The 20,095-nt window shown below is 48.6% G+C and overlaps 1 protein-coding gene across 1 annotated transcript; it reads right to left on the reverse strand.

The window, feature by feature from the left end:
- Positions 1 to 7,143: 7,143 nt before the first annotated feature.
- Positions 7,144 to 20,023, reverse strand: LOC144119547 (Na(+)/dicarboxylate cotransporter 3-like). The gene is made up of 8 exons (XM_077652130.1): positions 19,995 to 20,023; positions 19,587 to 19,703; positions 18,819 to 18,905; positions 18,155 to 18,262; positions 17,276 to 17,453; positions 15,881 to 16,042; positions 8,988 to 9,125; positions 7,144 to 7,401 (listed from the first exon to the last, which is right to left on the reverse strand). Exons 1-8 carry the CDS (start codon positions 20,021 to 20,023, stop codon positions 7,180 to 7,182), a joined length of 1,041 nt encoding a protein of 346 aa, XP_077508256.1. The 3' UTR covers positions 7,144 to 7,179.
- Between the last annotated feature and the right edge of the window lie 72 nt (positions 20,024 to 20,095).

Below are 20,095 nucleotides of genomic sequence, written 5' to 3' on the forward strand. Positions count from 1 at the left end.
TGTGGCCGGGTAGGGGCTCCCCTAAGAAAGGTGGACGCAGGTCGCGGGCTCGCCGTCAGTCAGACCTCGTGGATTATTGTCATCCAGGCCTTTAGTCTGTCCTTCAATGCATAGGTGCCCTACGTATTATCCTGATACAGATGAGCGTGCCCACTTAGGGCTTTGTGGCCGGGTAGGGGCTCCCCTAAGAAAGGTGGACGCAGGTCGCGGGCTCGCCGTCAGTCAGACCTCGTGGATTATTGTCATCCAGGCCTTTAGTCTGTCCTTCAATGCATAGGTGCCCTACGTATTATCCTGATACAGATGAGCGTGCCCACTTAGGGCTTTGTGGCCGGGTAGGGGCTCCCCTAAGAAAGGTGGACGCAGGTCGCGGGCTCGCCGTCAGTCAGACCTCGTAGATTATTGTCATCCAGGCCTTTAGTCTGTCCTTCAATGCATATGTGCCCTACGTATTATCCTGATACAGATGAGCGTGCCCACTTAGGGCTTTGTGGCCGGGTAGGGGCTCCCCTAAGAAAGGTGGACGCAGGTCGCGGGCTCGCCGTCAGTCAGACCTCGTAGATTATTGTCATCCAGGCCTTTAGTCTGTCCTTCAATGCATATGTGCCCTACGTATTATCCTGATACAGATGAGCGTGCCCACTTAGGGCTTTGTGGCCGGGTAGGGGCTCCCCTAAGAAAGGTGGACGCAGGTCGCGGGCTCGCCGTCAGTCAGACCTCGTGGATTATTGTCATCCAGGCCTTTAGTCTGTCCTTCAATGCATATGTGCCCTACGTATTATCCTGATACAGATGAGCGTGCCCACTTAGGGCTTTGTGGCCGGGTAGGGGCTCCCCTAAGAAAGGTGGACGCAGGTCGCGGGCTCGCCGTCAGTCAGACCTCGTGGATTATTGTCATCCAGGCCTTTAGTCTGTCCTTCAATGCATAGGTGCCCTACGTATTATCCTGATACAGATGAGCGTGCCCACTTAGGGCTTTGTGGCCGGGTAGGGGCTCCCCTAAGAAAGGTGGACGCAGGTCGCGGGCTCGCCGTCAGTCAGACCTCGTAGATTATTGTCATCCAGGCCTTTAGTCTGTCCTTCAATGCATAGGTGCCCTACGTATTATCCTGATACAGATGAGCGTGCCCACTTAGGGCTTTGTGGCCGGGTAGGGGCTCCCCTAAGAAAGGTGGAGAAAGGGTAAGAATTCTGCCATGTAACGCCTCGAAGTCGGAGGAGGCTGTAAAGTCGGAGTTTTTCGTTGTTTAGACATTGTGTATCCTCTCGGCGGTCTCAAATGCAAACGACAACGGAAGCGCGAGGCGCGTGCAGGGTCTGGTCACGTGACCGATCTTTCGTCAGCCTCACGGGCGCTCGCAACGCGCCCGTAGCCACTTCGTCTCCTCTGCTGCTCGGAGTGGAGGTCGTGCAAGAAGCGCAGCCTCTTCGCCGTGGCAGACGCACCACCGTCGGATCTACCGCAGTTTGAAGCCAAGATTCGACGTGCTCGCTAGCATGAGAAGCGTCGGCAGTTGAAAAATTCTGCTGTGCGTGGGGCGGAAACGCGTAGCCGATAGGATTCGGGGTCATACCGATTATCGATAGCCCTTGAACGCACCATATGTTCGGGAGAGGGAAGCCTTATGGCTAGCTGCCCCCATGGCCGCGCCCGAGCCGCCGAGAAAGCCGCCGCGTGCTAAACCTGTGCTAACCGATTGACAGCCTACTCGCTAAGTCGAACAGCAGCGGTGAAGCCACCGCGGGGACAACTTTTCGCTTAATTGTTCGTGTAAAGTACTAGCTTAGCCGGTGCACCTTCCATCGTAAGTGGCTACCATCATCAACTTCAGTTACTTTAAAATTGACATCGAAGATCATCTGTATTTGTGTTAATGCCTGCTTGTTTGCCCATCCATCATGCATTGTTTCTTGTGGACCTTTAAGGAATAAACAAATAAATAAATACGAAAGCCAGCTGCTTGGATCATTTCCAGCGTTCCTCCGTGGCATCAATATTCCTGTCAAGCAATCACGTGATTTCAGGAATGCACTCCCCGGATAATAACCTGTCGTTTCTAGAAGTGAGCGACGAGCATAACGCCTCGCTTTGTCACGCACCCTGAATTTGCAGCTTTCACTTGTCTATATACAATGATAAACGCATTTATCTCACCCACCGTGGTGACTCAGTGGGTAGGGCGCTCGGCTGCTCATCCGGAGTTCCCGGGCACGAACCCGACCACGGCGGCTGCGTTTCGATGGAGGCGGAACGCTAAGGCGCCCGTGTGCTCTGTGATGTCAGTGACGCGTTAAGGATCCCCAGGTGGTCGCAATTATTCCGCAGCCCTCCACTACAGCACCTCTTTCTTTCTTTCTTTCTTCTTTCACTTCCTCCTGTACATAAACCCTTCCCTTACGGCGTGATTCAGGTGTCCGCCGTTATGTGAGACTGTTAGGGCGCCATTTCCTTTCCCCAAAAACCAGTTTTTATCGCACTCGGTTATGTGAAACAATGCGGTTGCCATACGAGCGTTAGGGTGGCGTGCTGTGCACCCGTGTCGTGTATAAAGCGAGAAAGCGCAGGACGAGTGCTTCATTACAAAACAGATAGGAAAACCGCGGACACAGGACGATAAGACGAATGAGTGATTTTCGAGTTCTTACTCACAACCAAGCCCCGCCGCGGTGGCTCAGTGGTTAGGGCGCTCGATTACTGATCCGGAGTTCCCGGGTTCGAACCCGACCGCGGCGGCTGCGTTTTTATGGAGGAAAAACGCTAAGGCACCCGTGTGCTGTGCGATGTCAGTGCACGTTAAAGATCCCCAGGTGGTCGAAATTATTCCGGAGCCCTCCACTACGGCACCATCTTCTTCTTCTTCTTCTCCTCAAGTAATATGGCACATACCCACGTGGGGGGATTGGCCAAGGTATAGGGTAGAATGCCAATGAAGCATTTGCGCGGGGAAGGAAACGTCAGAAGACTGAATCAAGATAAAAAAAATTGGGAAAAATAAAATGAATTCAAGAGGTATGAGTCATCCGGAATAGAATCAATCTAGCCTTTTTTGGACATGCGAAAGAATTTTGTGTATAGCTAACAGGATAATCGATTAGTTGCACTTATGTAATCGTGAAGGTAGCCGCATACACTGCTTAACGGGAATCCCTTGGCACTCGCACCGAACGATAGAAGAACTGTAAGAGACAGAGGCAGTCCTAGTCTCGAAAGAGGAACCTTCAGATATTGCTTTCTCTGAACCGCGAACCGCCGGCAAGAGAGGAGAAAATGATCGATTGATTCAACTTGCCCACATGATACACAAAGGTTTGTCGCAGCGAACCCGCACCTGCATAAGTACAAGTTTAAGTGAGGGATTCTACATCGCAGGAGCGTCATGGACACTTCACAAAGCCTTGACTTACACCACCGGATATTCCATGGGTACTTTAGGTGTTGAAAGTCCACGGTATTCAGCAACGGATCACTCAAAGTGGCTGAAATATGTTGGAACCGCTGGAAACGTGAAGCTGCTAACAGAATGAGGTGAGGGACGGGATATATTACAGGTGCGCTGAGAGCTGACCTTGCCAATAAATCAGCCACCTCGTTAAAATAGACGCCTGAATGCCCAGGTACCCAGACCAAACGGATCTCGCGCACTGTTCTCGGAACAAAAAACCTAAGTGAACGAGTCAAGAAAGATTTTTCCGAATTTTGGAGAGAGACAATAACTGAAAGGCAGTCTGTGAGAATAAGAACCCGTGCGACATGTCTGGGAATTTTGAGAAGAGCCAAACCAATGGCCAAAAACTCTGCGAAGAATATAGGAGTATAATCAGGGATACGAACGGAGTAGCTCCAATCTAGATCCTGCGAATATATGCCAATCGCCGCCTTCTCACAGCTGCCGGAGGCATCAGTGGAGAGAACAGTATGATGTGGAAAATTCTGTAGGTGTTCAGAAAGAAGACCATTTAGTGTATGTGCGGCACCTCTTCTTTCTTTCTTCTTTCACTCCCTCCTTTATCCCTTCCCTTACGGCGTGGTTCAGGTGTCCAACGATATATGAGACAGATACTGCGCCATTTCCTTTCCTCCAAAACCAATTATTATTATTATTACTCACAACCGATGAAGAAGCATAGGTCTTATTAAGATTGCAGTTGTACTGCGCAAGCAGCTGCATTTAATTGAAGTGTTCAAGCAGCTACACTGACTCTCCTGGTTATTCTACACTCTGATGCTCTCTCCGGGAATAGCTTATTAGCTCGTTCTTCAATTTCGCGCCGTCGTCGCTGGCGTCGGCTTACGCAACGCCACTCGCCACATGCCACCCGTCACCTGCCTTGGTTGGCAGGTGGCTCGTCATACCCTCCTCCTTCCAGGGTAATCACACCTCCGAGTGGTTTCCCATGGCGACGCACCGACGACGACTACTACTACTACTGCGACGCGAAACCCAGGAACGGCCGCTTAACAGCTGCCGCTGTAAAACGGAACATATTTCTGAAACTGTCTTTGCAGTACCACCACAGGTAAGGCTCAAACATTCACGTTACATGCTTGTAACCGTGGTGTGATTTTTTTTTCACCTTTATAAGAGGGAAGTTATTAGAGTTGCTATCGCTAAAAAACGATGAAGTAAATTAAGAATTCATCTCCAAGCGCTGTGCGCAGCTAGACAGTACATAAATGCCGCATTCTTCAGAGCTCCCACTCTCTGGTAAACTCCCAATCACTTGAAGGGAACAACCTGCGTGGTGGTTGACAATGACGCGAAGCGTTTTAGATCGACAGCCTTCGGCTCCCATATTGTTGCGCTAAAAATATATATGCTTGTTTATTGACTGAATTGGTCGTTCATCTTGACAACTGGCGGAATCCAGATTTCCCGGTAGCATGCCTCCCTCTGTTTTATGCGGGCATTAACCCTTGGAGCGTAAGCACTGTTGCAAAAAGATCACGTGTTCCCTTCGTGAGTTCAGCGTGACTGAACGCTTGCTGTCACACTCACAACAAGCACCTCTTTCTGGTCAAACGTCTGGTCAAACGTAATTGTTCACGGCGAACGCGAAGACAAGAGGCGACGGATACTAGGTAACAAAAGCACTTCATTTATAACACCCTTAAAGAGCCACTAAGTGGTATTACATGGGAGGGGGAAGGGGAAGGAAACGGAGGGCTCTACAGTTGATACACACAGTGAACACAATACAAAACTACAGGTATATGCAGAAGGTACGCACGAAATGCATCAAAATCAACAATGGACGCGACGTTAATTGGTAGCTCATTCCGGAGTTCCAATAGTTTGTTTCATCTAAGACTTTACAGATTTTTTTTAATAGGCTTTTTGAGTTAGAAGCGCGCTTTTTTCGGCATAACAATGTCAGCGGTGTAGTACATCAGAATACAGATAAAATGTGCTAACTTGCAGTCTGGTTAACTGATGTCGAACAGCTAACTTTTTAACTACTACAGTTAGCCTGCTTAATTATTGAGAAGCGTGTACACCATAAGTAACATCCATATCAGTTATTAGAATTTTTAAAACGCGGTTACCTTCAGGGCTGTAGCCAAACAACTTTTGGCTACATCGCGCCAAAATTCATGAGCTTTCGAGAGCTTGCAGGTAAAGCAACCTCTCTAGTGCACGTAACTCGTTGAATTATTAAAAGCGAAAGATAGAACAAATCTAGAAGTGCTTGAGGCATATTTTATCGATTTTTTTGCACGACACAGAGTGATTTTTTGTATGGTTATCTGTAGTGATCAACGTGGTGCTAGAATGATTTGCATGGTTTTACGTTGATCAAATGTTCGTCGAGGGCTTCTCTCCTTTACAGGCTACAGGATTTTATTTTCTGTGCATGACAGACTTCTAAACTGATTTTATTGAGAGTTATTTCACTGTTACTGCCTTTAGCTTTGATTCCTTGTTTTGCCGTTTTTTTTTTCACTTCTGTGATCATTTAAATTTCATAGTAATTTCGCCTTCATCGAAATTCGACCGCCGTAGCCGGGATCGAACGCACGTCTTATGGGTCGGCAGCCGAGCGCCATAACCATTGAGCCACCGCGGCGGCGTTTATAGTAAATTGTGACACATCTCTAAAAAAACTTTTTAAACTTTAAATCCAACGTTTCGGAGCCGCTTCGGCTCCTACTTCAGCGGTGGCTGGGGGCTGTGGCTGTGGAGGCTGTGGGCTGTGGGCTGTGGTTGTCAAACGCTAGGGACAGGGGCTGGGTGTTGTGGATGTGGCTATGGGTGCTATAGGCTATAGTTATTAAACGCTAGCCAGAGCCCTCACTCGTCCCTGAAGGAGGGGCCGAGCCGGCTCCAAAACGTTGTTTCAAATTACCAAAGTATTGGTTGCAAATGTGTCACAGTTTACTATAAGTTATCAAGCCCAACCAGGCAGGCAATTCTTTCGAAATGTTTAGTTTTCAAGTACCACAACTGCGACTTGTTACAGCGTTACGCCTTCTAAGCACAAAAAATTTACGCCCAGATACTGGTTAAAAACACAAAACCGAGCAAGGTATACGGGGTACGCTGCTTGGGAAGTTTGACGAGGTTGTCCTTCCATCGTAAGGTTAACGACTAATGCACGTTTTCCATCACACAACGCATCCAAAACAAATTTGCCCTGAAGGCCACCTCCATGTCATGGCATATGTTCAAATGTAACCCGGACGGCACAGAAAGTGTCATACAACATTATTCCTCGCAATCAAGTAACACCATCCGAAGTGGAGCATCTCTCGCGTCTCGACTATTCATAAATAAACATCCCTCAGCAATATCCGAGTAGTGTCAAGTGAATGTGCGCTTTGCAATGCATTTGTGACATCTGGTTTTAGTTCCAGGCTAGCCTTTCTCACTTTCACCGCATATCTCATGATGATGATGAATATTTATGGCGCAAGGGCATCTGTTGCCAAAGAGCGCCAAGGTGGGGTCAAAGACCCATTTCCCAAGCATTTCACCCTGAATAAGCCGAGCATCAAGCAGGGGAAAACTTGTACCCATTCTATCACCGGTGGGTACCCGGCGGCACTGGGGATCGAACCCCGCATATGTCATGAGATATCTCTTTATTCTTAATACAGAGTCCTTGTCGGGACACACATATGGAAGTGAGCAAATGTATGCCAGGGGTCGGTGCTCGGGGCGGGCGTCCCGTGTGCACGTGCTACGGGTGCGGAAGGAACGGTGCCGGCGTCCTCGTCGTCCAGGCGGCCACGGCGCGGCGCGCGCCGAGGCTGCGGTTCTTGTTGCCGATGACGATGGCGCCGGCGCTCTCCTTGGCCCACCAGGGCACCACGCTGAGGTCGAGCAGGTACTCGCCGACCACCAGGACGGAGATTATCTCACCCGCCACAGTCATCAGGTTCATCAGGATGCCCGGACGAGCCTACGCGAAAGACGTACACACACTCTCGATAATTATTTGTTGCGGGGTGCGTCAAAAGTTTCGAGACCACATGGTCTGCTTTTGATCTGTTTAGCGGGGCATCTACGGCGCCTCCAGGTCTTAAAATTTCTGTAGGGAGTAGAAGAAAATATCATCCTCACCTCTGAAAACCTTGGCAGCTTCATAGCACTCTCATGTCCAGCAATTTCGGATGGAAATTTTGAAAATTGGAAAATTGTACGATAATTTTACGGTAATAATGAAGGTCATGGTTCATTCTTTTGATATGATGATGATGGATTTTTATGGCGCATGAGCATCTACAGCCAAAGAGCGCCATGGCAAAGGTATTTTCCATTTCTCAAGGTGGGGTCAAAGACCCATTTCCCAAGAATTTCACCCTAAAGAAGCCGACCACCAGACCAGGGGAAAGCTTCTACCCACTGTGTCACCGGTGGGTACCCGGCGGCCCTGAGGATCGAAACCCGCACCTCCCGCATGCGAGGCGGATGCTCAATCACATGGCTACCGCTGCGGATCTCTTCTGATATGTAGCAAAATCTTTCTTTAGAAGTGTTTCCAGCGATCGCATCGAACAGAATTAATACTGCCACAGAAAACCAGTAGGGAACGCTTTTGACAACAGTAAAAACGTTAATAGAAAAAATTAAAGACTGCTGTCTGGTGATCTGCAGACATGTTGACTGTTATAGTGAAATCTTACATTATATGAAAAAACTGCGTCCATAAATGGATTACCGTTCAAAAATGTTTTTGTTCAAAAATTCTGGGTATAGTAAGTGCCAGAATACACTGCCAGAGCAAGACCTGCAGCCTAGGAACATTTGACGAACCCTGTACGCTTGCTGGCGTTCAGCAAAGTGGTAATCTTATCAGGCGACTACGAAAACCGATCAGTGAGTTCGCATACGTAACGACCCTCCAACTGAACTCTTAAGCAAAGCAAGTCTCGCCATAACCGCGCTCGAATCTCGCGCCTCAAGTTCGTCTTTCTTCTCTTAAACGGTGCACTAAACATAGATTCTGCGCTTTACTTAGTTCCTCCACATAAAGGAATGCCAGAAAAAAACATTCACGGCATATAGTAGAGTACACATTTCATAGTGACACTTTTCGTTATTACTTTCTCCCGCAGGCGATCTGGGAATTGGATATGTTCCCCTAGAATATAAATTCTTAACCTCTGAGCAGTTTTCTTTCTAACCGGTCATAATTGTTTGTTTGAACAATTGTACAATGGCATTGCATGCATGTATACGACTTATTAAGAAATCTTATTTCCCTTATACATATTGTATTATAAAATTTTACATCATATTTTTCCGCAGGTGACTATTGATCTTACCATTCTCGTATTTATATTGTGTGAAGTGCCTTTCGCGAAAGTTTCTTTAAGTATCTAGAAGCGTCATATTGTAACCCAGTACTGCAGCTTTACACACGTTTGTGCGTCCAATATATAATAAGGTTGACGTTCTGTTTTTGCCCAGAATGCAGATCCTTCCCAAAATCCCGCCCGTACAAGCAAGGACCACTGGGTCTCATGCGGCTCTAGAGTATCGTACCATCTCCCGCGGCGTTATGTGCGCTTCGTGGTAGACGATGGCATTGGTGGGCGTGGCAGCAGGCAGCATGAACGCGAAGGAGCAGCACACGGTCACCGGCAGCGCGTAGTACAGGGGGTGGTTATCCGTAATCACCGCCTGCGCCAGAAAAGGGGCCGTTTGTTCAGTGTGCAACCGAGTTAAGTAAATGTCAATTTACGGGGGAAATTGTTGAGGCTTTGGAGATAGCGCGAGTTGGCGATGACTGCGTAAGTTCTCCGTCAATTCTGCTGTCACAAAAAGAGATGTCCTATCTTACATCTTTCAAGTGTGTCGCTCGGTGACTGTTATCTATCTTTCACCACTCCGTGGTAATGCCTTGCAGGCATTATCGATAATATAAAATTCCTTTTCATGCATGTAATAAAATCAGTTGGAAGTGAGCGCTGCTCGTGTTGTCTGTCTTATCCTATGTCCTTGTTTCTTGCACTTTTACGTTCAGCATGGAAAACCAACTCGCCCAAACGCGGCCTTTATCGAGTTGAGTTTTCATTCTTCCGTCGACAACACCGGCGCGAGCCTCGGCTCTGGGCCGAGTAACGTCTTGGGACAGAAGTGCCCAGGACGCGCAGCAGCTGGCTCAAATGCATGGCTGCGTCACCAGAATGAACTATCGGTCTGATCATGGCGCGTCCATTTCGCGTTTTAAGGGGTGCTCGTCTGGAAGCGCCTGCTCTTCCTCCCTTGGGCTTGGTGCGAGAGGTAGCCCGCACAATGAGTCGACAAGCTGTATTTCTTTTGGCATTTTACCAGTAGCTCGCTGTTGGCTCCTTCCATACCAAATGCACCAGAGTTCGCACTCGACCCCCGTTGATCTCGTCCCTGAAATTCGAGGCACTTTATTGAACGTCCTAAAGTAATTTCCCTGAATAACTTTGGGGAAAAAATTGCTGGTCACGTGACAGCCCTTTGGATTTCTCAGAGGAGTGCAAAAGTTGGTCCCACTGAGAAAATTAGAAAATATAAAATATTTTAGTTTTGCGCTCGAAATGTATTTAAATATAGTGCATGCGCATTGTGGTTTTTCTCGCGCAGAAAAATAATGTTTTGTTCAAAGTTTGTGTGTTGTTTTATTATTTTTCCCTAAGAAACATAGCTTTGCTAATTTTTATAGTTTTGCTAATTTTTATACCCTTTCGCGGCTTTTGTGAGCAACATCATATGTTTCGGCGCCTCTTTACAATATGTACTATCTCATTAAATAGTTTAAGAAAAAAAATGTCGAAGTTGGAAAAAATGTGTTCGACAGCATTTTCGGTCATAAATTTCGTAGAGAGGCATTCCTAGCAAAAATATGAAATGTGGCTGATTGATATCTAGTTTCATTCCAATTTTTCTCGGTGTATTTCATTGAAACTTTCTTTGTTTATTTTAAGCAAGAAAAAATTCTTGAAGTTCAGCGCTGTACCTCGAGCGATGGCTGCCACGTGCCACCATTGCTGCTTGGTACGCTTTCGCCGGTTCCCAAAAGCCATACGCTGCCGGGAAGCGCGCTGCAGCAAGAGATAAGAGTGTTCCGGGGTAGCGCCAAGACTAGCGTCGCGACGGCTTAATCGCTATAGTGGCTGAGTACGCATGACGAAGGGAAACGAAACTGTCCTCCCAACAGCTATATACGTGGGCCGATCGCTAGGCAGCTCAAATGCGGTGTTGCGATAGCGACAGCAAGGTGGCTTTAGTAGGCTACGCGCTGTGCGTAAGACATCAGCTAATTCGTGACTTTGGCTGTGGTGATGGAGACAACACAAGAACCTATGCAAGCAAGTCAATCTGCGGCCTTCGAAAATCGTCGTGGAGGTGAGTTTATCCCATTTCAGTTATCCCAAGGCTAGAAGAATAACTTGAGCCATATATGAAACAGTGATTTCATGAGGCTACGTTCCTCGCGACGCGACGTGCAATGCTGGAACACCCGCACGAAGCGAAGAGCCTTGGCTATAATAGCAGCGCGTTTTCATTGTAGCACCGGTTGCTGCCGCTTCAACATTCAGTCGCCTCGCGTTATCAACAATGTATGACTATGCTAGTACCCCACTTTCAAGACTAAACAGCTTAAGGATTGGTAAAAACGATAATGAAAACCCCTCTTTGATAATACGCAAGCGCAATAGCACTGAACTATATTTTGTGATGCTGATAACAGTAAGAACTACATGGTCGAAATGCCCGCCACGACATCCTTTTGCTACCACCCGCCTCGCGGTTGTCTCAGTGGTTATGGTGCTCAGCTGCCGACCCGACAGGCGCGGGCTCAATGCTGTTCACATGGGCAAAACTAACAAAGGGTATTGAGGTCCTTTGTGTTCCAGGAAGCACTGTTGAAGAAAAAGACGCCCAACTTAATCGGAGGTTTGCAATAGCTATATGTTTGTGAAAGGCGCACGTGCTTTATATCATTTCACACCGATCCCTCACCACTGTTCTCGCTACAGCTACATCTTACCCAGATACACAGAAGTGTTCGCTAACAAAGAAAGTGCAGTGCAACCACCGCAGTTTATTCCCATTATCAATGACGCCGGCGTCAACTGCTTTAAGAGCCGCGAAAGTAGTGACATCAGTTGCTCTTCAGCCCATGCTTCCGTTTTCAATCAGACTGCGGCGCAAAGCACGGAAAAGATTGCACGAAGCATCGAGGGGGACAGGCGGGAGGGAACGCGGGGACCTTTCTTTATTAGTTCGTGCAAAACAAGAACGCTCAGAATAAGTATACTGGAAGGTAAATATTATATCGGCTCGTGTTACTCAAATCATTACTGGGAAAACATTGCAATAACTGCACTGCATGCTTGCTCCACTGATAAGTCAAGATTCATCTATTTGATGTCCCGCTTCCAAACCATCGCTCGTGTAAACCGAACACAGAAAAATTTTCTGAGTGACGCCACGGCCGTGTTCTGCAGTGCAGTGGCCAGTACGGGGAACATGGCTCCAATGTTTTTTTCCTCGCTTAAAGCAATAAAAAAGCTGCGTAGCGAGCTGTGTAAGGAGCTTAGACACAAAGTGTTAGCAGTTAGGAGCTGTATTTTCATGACCAGTAAGAAAACCCAAGAGCCGTTTCATTATCTGACTGACCATCGTCGCTAAAAGGCAGCAGGTGTAGGGAAAAAGACGTTCCGGAAAACAAACAGCACTAAAATGCGACTTAACCCACTGTCTAGAGGCTACGCTGGGTATATCCCGTATGATCAGCCAGTGTGTTCTAAGACACGTACGTTGTGCCGATTCCAAGACTATCAAATTGCCGTTTTCTTTTTTTGTTTTTTTTTTCGTGCAAGCACCATATAGCCTCGCTCGCCCTCACCCGCTGAATCCCTGTTCAGGCCAACGTTTGGCATCATGTCTTCCTGAACGCGCGCTGTTGTCGCCTAGAGCTCTTTGATATTTCCAGCTGCGAAACTTCCCCTTAGGATAGGATAGGATTCCCTTTATTAAAATGCCGGCAACCGATGGTTTAACGCGTCGTGCCGTTGGCCAAGCGTCGACCTGGGATTATGTCTTAAGTTAGGTCCATGTATCAAAAAACGGCAGTTTGAGGTGGCCAAAATTTGGGTGTTTACGAATTGCCGCGCCGTTCGCGGTGAATAACGTAAACTGTGTTCAAATTGCTAACTCATAAACCCACAACCACCTGCCAACAAAATCAATGAAACAGATGCATTAATAAAAATGCATAGACATAACAGACCGACAGATAAATTAAGATATAAAAGAATCAAAAATCGGCGGTGGTTTAGCTTTGGTTAAACCTGGAGTGATGCGATAGCTACAGCTGGCCGAGTGGAACTTGGTCACGTGACCAACCGCGTGATCAGCCATGGCGCCGCGCCGCCGGCAGCTGCTCCGCACCACGTGACCAACCACTTGACAGCGTTGCGGCGCAGCCTCAGGGTGGCGCCGCCACGCTGAAAGCTCGAAATACTACTGTAATGTAGCTATCACTACAAAAAAGGACGCCTTTTAGAAGACGATGGCGACATATGGCAACAGCTTTTATTTGCCCCTTCGAGATGGCGCCACCATCGGCAAGCACCTGGAATGTGGATACTGGGACTAGTCAACATTTTTAAGTGGAGTTTCGCCACCGTACAGACGAATACAAACGCACCTAGAAGACGAAGAATGGTACCCCAACACCATGTTCGGATTCAGGGCCAACCTGTCAACCCAAGACGTATTACTACAGCTAAAAGAGGAGGTACTGGAAACCATGCCAAAACAAGGGGAAAACGTTGTCATGGCCGTCGATATCAAGGGGGCCTTTGACAACGTGTCCCACGCCGCTATAATGGAAGGCCTAAACACCACCAACTGCAGGAAGAAGATTCATGACTACGTCAGAAGCTTCCTCACAAACAGAACGGCAACAGTAGGCCTAGGAGACCTACGGAGTGACACCTTCTCCACGCCAAGCAAGGGCACTCCACAGGGCTCCGTAATCTCGCCAATACTCTTCAACATAGCGATGATCAATCTTGCCAAGAAACTCAGCCGAATCCAGGGGATCAATCACACAATGTACGCGGACGACATCACCATCTGGACCACCCAAGGCTCACTGGGAGAGAAGCAAGAGGCACTACAAGAGGCTGCCAGCTGCATCGAAGAATATACAAGACAAAGGGGACCCAGATGCTCAACGGAGAAGTCCGAGCTCCTCAGAGTAGGCAGACACCCTACGGATGCCCCACTCGAAGTAAAACTATAGGGCCAGAATATCCCGGAACAAAAGATGATTAGAATCCTCGGCATGTGGCTGCAAGGAAGCCGGAAATGCAGCCACACCCTCAGCCTGCTAAGCAAAGCAGCGGAGCAGGTGGGCCGAATGATTAGCAGAGTAGCCCACAAGCGATACGGCATGAAGGAGGAGGTCACACTCAGGCTGGTCAACAGCCTAGTGGTCAGCCGGGTAACATACTCACTGCCGTACCACGTAACCATCAAGACAGAAAAGGAGCAAGCGGAGACGATACTCCGGAAGGCGTACAATTAAGACAGCCCTTCATCTCCCAAGAAACACCTCGAATGACAAGCTCATGCAACTTGGAGTTAGCAACACCTTTGAAGAACTGAGGGAATGCCAGCTCAAGGCACAAGTACGAAGACTTAGCAACACAACAACCGGAAGGGCGCTCCTGACGAGGTTGGGTCGGGATATCGAAAAGCCGCAAAACAGTAGGGCCGCAATATCAGACCCGCTAAGAAAGAAAATAAGCATACAACCTATCCCCCGAAACATGGACCCAAACCTCCATGTTAACAGGAGACAGGAGACAGGCCAGAGCAGAATTTTACGAGAGGCACATGGGGCACAGAGACAATACAGTCTATACAGACGCCTCCCTCTACCCCCAAGCACACAAAAACTACGCCGTAGCGGTAGTCGTAAACAACCGAGGAGAACACATCACGAGCCTCACAGCCGAAGTGTCCGATATAACGGAGGCAGAGGAGATAGCTGTCGCCCTGGCAGCTAGAGAAGGATATAGAACAGGGAAATCCCTTAACATTTTAACAGATTCGCAAGAAGCGTGCCGGAACTATATCCGAGGCAGAATTAGCAGTACGGCGCTCAAAATCCTCGGTGGAGCCCCGCTCCCCGAGGAACGACAAACACAAAGTTTAATCTGGATACCAAGTCACGCGGGGATCAGGGGCAATGAAGGGGCAGACATCCTAGCTCGAGGAATGACCAGCCGAGCAGGAACGTCGTTAACCCCGGAGGAGTCTCAGGTCGCTTGTGGGGACAGCTATTCGGAATTACTAAACCTATACAAGGGGCTAAGAATCCAATATACCCCACCGCATAAAGCATTAACCAAGGAGGAGGCCAGAGTATGGCGTAGACTGCAAACCGGCTCCTTTCCTAACTTATACATACTAAACAAGATGTTCCCCACACAGTATAGCGCCAACTGCCCGTGGTGCGGAGCACGACCGACATTATACCATATCACGTGGGAGTGCGAAAGAAATCGTGCATACCACAAACACAAAACACCATGTGCGGAGCAATGGGAGAGCCGGCTCACCAGCTGCGAGCTAGGGGTCCAAAGGGCCCTAGTAGCGCACGCAAGCGAGGTGGCCCGACTCAGTGGAGCCCTGGAATAGGGGCCCACCCACGGCCAAGGAGGACCCAAGCTTCAAGATGTAGACTTCGTCCTCCACCGCTACCACCCCCCTAAGAGAATCAATAAAAAGTTTTTCATTCATTCATTCGCCACCGTTAGAATGGCCTGCTACCATAACGCACTCTGCCATTCTTCACGGTCAAAGTCGTCACTCAAGGAATGAGTCCGCCAGGATTGACAGAGAGCTATGAATTGGAACTTCCAATTTCGAGTTTAGTATATTAAAGGGATAGTGAGAGCGAAATGAAGTTAGACTGTATCCAAACATTAGCTCGTTTTAGAAACAGAGAGGTTATTTTCACTGAAAACAAAGCTGTTTTAAGCTGATTTTTTTTTTGTTGTCGTTGTTGCCGCGCGGACCCCCGAAGACGAACTACACCGACATTCACTTCATACGGTGATCACGGAGTCCGTTTCTGTCTTGATGTCACGAATTTGAATCTAGAGGCGGGAAAAAGAGGCTTCATTTTTAAATCCAATTTTCGCAGCAACAAATAGGCCTTTTGCTACCAAACAAAAATAAACATGCCGAGAAAGAGCCATACTTGTATTGCTCTCTGTTTTTGTTTTTAATGATAAAAAATAGATTCCATTAATATTTATTTTAATAAAAGCAAATTGGATGGAGTTTGTGTCCCTTCAAACAGTCGACATTTCTAAAGGGGAAGAATTAAAACGGCGGCTAGTTAAGCCCTGCGGTGTACACTAATGGCGGCCACCTACCAGCTCGATGACGACGGGGATCATGAGCGCGCTGACGGCCGAGTTGCTGGCTACTTCGCTCATGAACGATGCCAGCAGGCACAGCGCCGAGAGCACCACCTTCCGTGGCACATTCTCGAGGACGGCCAGCGTGGTCGCCAGCGTCTGGGACAGGCCCGTTTTCTGGAAAGAATTCATACTGCAACGTTTACCAATCGTTTCTCAAGCACGGTCCAGAAACAGTTTTACACGTCATGGGATACAATATAGGCGCGAGCGGAGGTATTGACAACGAAAGCACACTATTAACTATACGCCGACGTCGAGGCACTCAGTGGGTGGCGTTGTAACCTGATTCTTAAGCCCGGTTCAATGAAAACCCTAGGATTGCTTCGCTTCTTATCTGTCACCGTATTGGTGACGGGGTCACCGTATGTGATGTTGTGGAGACGAGCAAAGGGCAGAAACAGATTCTTGTCGTTTCCGAGTTTTCGTGATTCGCATGAATTCTACCGTACATCTCTGTTAACGCGGCGGGAGGGCTAAAGGTATGATGAATGGGATTGTAAGAACGTGCTCAAACACAAAGTTGGAAAACGAGGCCTACCTGGCAAAGGCAAAGAGGTGCGATGGGGACGGCTATACAGTCAAAATGGTATATACCTTATTGCAACGGCCATCCTACTCCTGACCTGTTGGGCCACGAAGAGCCAGCTATACAGGGTTATACAGACCAAATGCAAGAAACCGTGCCATCAAATCCCATCCCAACCGCGCAAAGGCCAATACTGGAAATCACTTGCTGGCTGGTTATATCGTGAACAGTGGCGCGGAAAGTGGCATTCTTCAGTCTAAACACGAAGCGCTTCAAAATATGGCTGACGTTTAAAAGTAGTGAGAGCAGAAATAGAGCACATGTGTACGCCCTGCTAATAGCTAACATTGTGCTAATGTCCATCTGCTGTGCGACGTCAGTGCACGTTAAAGATCCCCAGGTTGTCGAAATTATTCCGGAGCCCTACACTATGGCACCTCTCTCTCCCTTTGTTCTTTCACTCCCTCCTTGATCCCTTCCCCCCGAGAAAGTTGGTGTTCCCTTTCCTTTCATCAAAACCAATTCACTGAAGGAGGTACTGAGATAAGGAACAGAGAAACGGGCATCGCAGTGTCGGGCTCGGAAATAATTTCTATTGCCTGGGGTTCTCTAACGTGCGCTGACATATCTCACTGCAGACGGCCGCCTTATCCATTCCGCCTCCATTAAAACGCAGCTGCCGCGGTCAGGATTCGCTCCAACCACCACGCGGTCGCCAACTGAACGCCTCAGGCGCTGAGGCACCGCAGCTATAGAGTCCAGTAGCATCCCAATAGAATCTGCTCGACCAGATTTCCTCTGCGAGTGCATGCGGTGCCCACCGTGGACGCCTCGGCGAGCGACAAGCCGCCGCAGATGACGAGCACCGTGCCCCAGGAGACGCGGTTGTTCACCTCCGCCCAGGTCAGGATGGGGATGGTGTCGTCCGTGCCCAGTTCGCGCGGGATGATGAACAGCGCCGCCGAGGCCAGCACCAGCGGCACCGGTGCCCGGATGTAGCTGCCGAAAAGGCAGAAAGGCACGCGGTCTGCCAGCTCTGCCGTTTTCTTGAAGGCCAGAGGCTGCTTTTCGTTTCTCTTTCACCACTCACATTCTCTGTGAAGTTATGTTGCATGTACACTAACAACAAAGTCGCTTCGAGTGAACCACCACCATTTAGAAATAAACATGTTCAGCACAGGGCAACAAAGACGCACCACTAGCAGATGGCTTAGTGCGTTGCCTGCGCTCTCACAGAAGCCTATGCGAGCGCGCCCACGAGAGTTCTGTTCTCACATATGAGCGAGGCATGTACACGTCTATGAAAGCTGCCGACTCGCGCTCGTAGATTCTGCGCAATTAAAAAATGAAAATTGGTTTCGAAGAAAGCTGTCCTCGGTCTAGCCTGCGGGAGCAGGGAGGGTGAAGGGGTAGCATCGCCTGCGAAGAATTTTACAATTACAGGCTGCTGACGAAGTGGCTCGTCCATCGTACGAGGTGGCTCAGATTTTCTCCGTGTCTAACGAAACAGCGCAGAGAAGACATGAACGAAGAAGTAGTACGGACGACACAAAAGCTGCTATTTCGTCCGTGTATTTCCAAACTGTTTCGTCGAGCATGAACTACCAACATGGTCGGTCATCCCATTTCTCCCTTTTTCACCTAAGAGCGAAGCGTACACTGCCTCGTATAATACGAGGCATTTAACTCGAGAGCCGTACTTGGGCTGCGGGAACAGAGTGGACCATCCAGGCAGGATCTGCGGGTTCATCGTAAGCAGCAGGAGCACCACGAGCACCAGTATGAACAGGACCATCGACTCCGCAAACCTGCATGTCGAAAGCATGGCGCCATATGAAATCACTATACTGCCTTCTCATAGCAAACAAATCAGAACTCCATCTCATCAATGTGGCGATTATTGTTGTTACGATCCCGCGGTTAACTATCTACGGGCAGTTTGCAAGTACAAAATTTGGGGGTATATGGGAGAGGCCTTCGTGCTGCGGTGAACGGAGTTAGGCTGACGGTTATGGTGGTGATGGCGACGACGATGACGATAATGGTTAATACGTTATCTGTGGGCATGTGACTCGGGAGTTTCGCATCGGAATGCCATTGAACGCTTGCATCTCTTTTTGCTGTGCTGTTGGTCGTGACAAGTTATTTTGATTAGTCGGGGAAATGTAAGACTACAATTAGACCAGAGGCTGTATATTCTCAGTGCAGTCCATTTTAGCACACTGCAGCAGAGTGATTCAACCCTGAAAGGTGAGAAAAAGCACTGGCCACATTTCACTGGGCACTTCGCACGCTGCAAGTGTGTTTAAAATCCACGCCATTGATGGCGGTTAACTTCGCTCATAATGACAGAGAGCGACTCACGTCAGCGGTCCCAGATCGTTGTACCGGCGCGTGACTTCGGCCGTGAGCCTGGCTTCGGCAGCGGCCTCCATCATCGTGGCTCCGCCCCTGTCATTTCAAACGAAAGCGACAGGAGGTTATAGACGATCAGGCTGCAAACCGGGAAGACACCTGATCGTTACTCTAAAGCCGATTCTCAAGCGCCGATATACGAAGCACACATTTATCGATCGCACTGTGCACATATGAAGGGCGATACGATACAATTCTTAATATGATGTCACAATGGTATATATCGCATATACTATTATACGGTTTATGATTTGTGGCGTTCGATGTTCCAAAGCGACTCGGGCTATAGGAATGCCGGAGGGGGGGGGGGGGGGGGGGGGGGCTCTTGATGCCAGTAGTTTAAACACTGCGGTTCAGACACGCAGCAACTGAGAGTCGGGTGCCGACGTTTGGTGGCGGTAGTTGTTTTATTTTAAAGGGAAGGAAAAGGTGAGGTGGGCGGCCGCACAAATGGCGGGTTCAAGCCGGGAACTTAACCGTCAATTGACAGGGGAAAAAAAAGCAATTGATGCCAGGCAGTTGATGCGAAAAGGACAGACGAGAGGGATAGAGATTGTTTACAAACTATGGACTTTTTTTATTTTTGTCCTAGCGTATACTGTCGCTGCACGTAGCCCTTCGTTTCCGTTCACATGCAGCTTTTCCTCCATCGCGATGTTCGCTCTCAGCACTATACCCGAGGGTTCGCTATCCGTGTGTGACACGCTGGGCACCCACTTGCGCTCAATGCTCCACTGGATGTAGGCGTACGACAGGACCACGAGCACGACCATGATGGGCACGTTGAGCAGCATCCACCAGGCGTACGTCAGCTCGTGCGCCTCAGGAAAGCGGCTGCGGGCCACATACAAAAGTACCGCTTACAAGCAGTTTTTACATAAACGCAGAACTGCTGCCGCCTTCAATGACGCACTCACAGCGAGTGACGTCGCGGATACTCTTTCGTGACTAGTTCACTAAACGGTCAGTTTGAGAGCAATAATGGTGTTTGTTTCTTACTTTTCTAAATAGTGCGAGAAAGCATTCGCTCCTGCGTCCGTATATTAAATATCTGCAGCACGGAGGAATGTTTTTATTGGGTGCAGAGCAACAAGATATTTGGCCATCGTCATTTAGATTGGATACCTAGCTGATTTGCACGCTGTTGTGACCATAGTCACTTAGATTTCTGTTTTGGTAATAAACAAGACTGTCAAATGTTGCAACTTGCGAATTTAACTACGTTA

This window comes from Amblyomma americanum, chromosome 2 (assembly GCF_052857255.1).
Source record: "Amblyomma americanum isolate KBUSLIRL-KWMA chromosome 2, ASM5285725v1, whole genome shotgun sequence".
Classification (NCBI taxonomy): domain Eukaryota; kingdom Metazoa; phylum Arthropoda; class Arachnida; order Ixodida; family Ixodidae; genus Amblyomma; species Amblyomma americanum.

Excerpts from the sequence above, each read along its gene's own strand:
- LOC144119547 (XM_077652130.1), bottom strand. The coding sequence starts at position 20,023 with ATGGTCACAACAGCGTGCAAATCAGCTAG. Across the intron at positions 18,906-19,586 it reads CAGTGGAGCATTGAGCGCAA|GGGCGGAGCCACGATGATGG; the intron begins GTGGGTGCCCAG and ends TTGAAATGACAG. Across the intron at positions 18,263-18,818 it reads AACGATCTGGGACCGCTGAC|GTTTGCGGAGTCGATGGTCC; the intron begins GTGAGTCGCTCT and ends TTCGACATGCAG.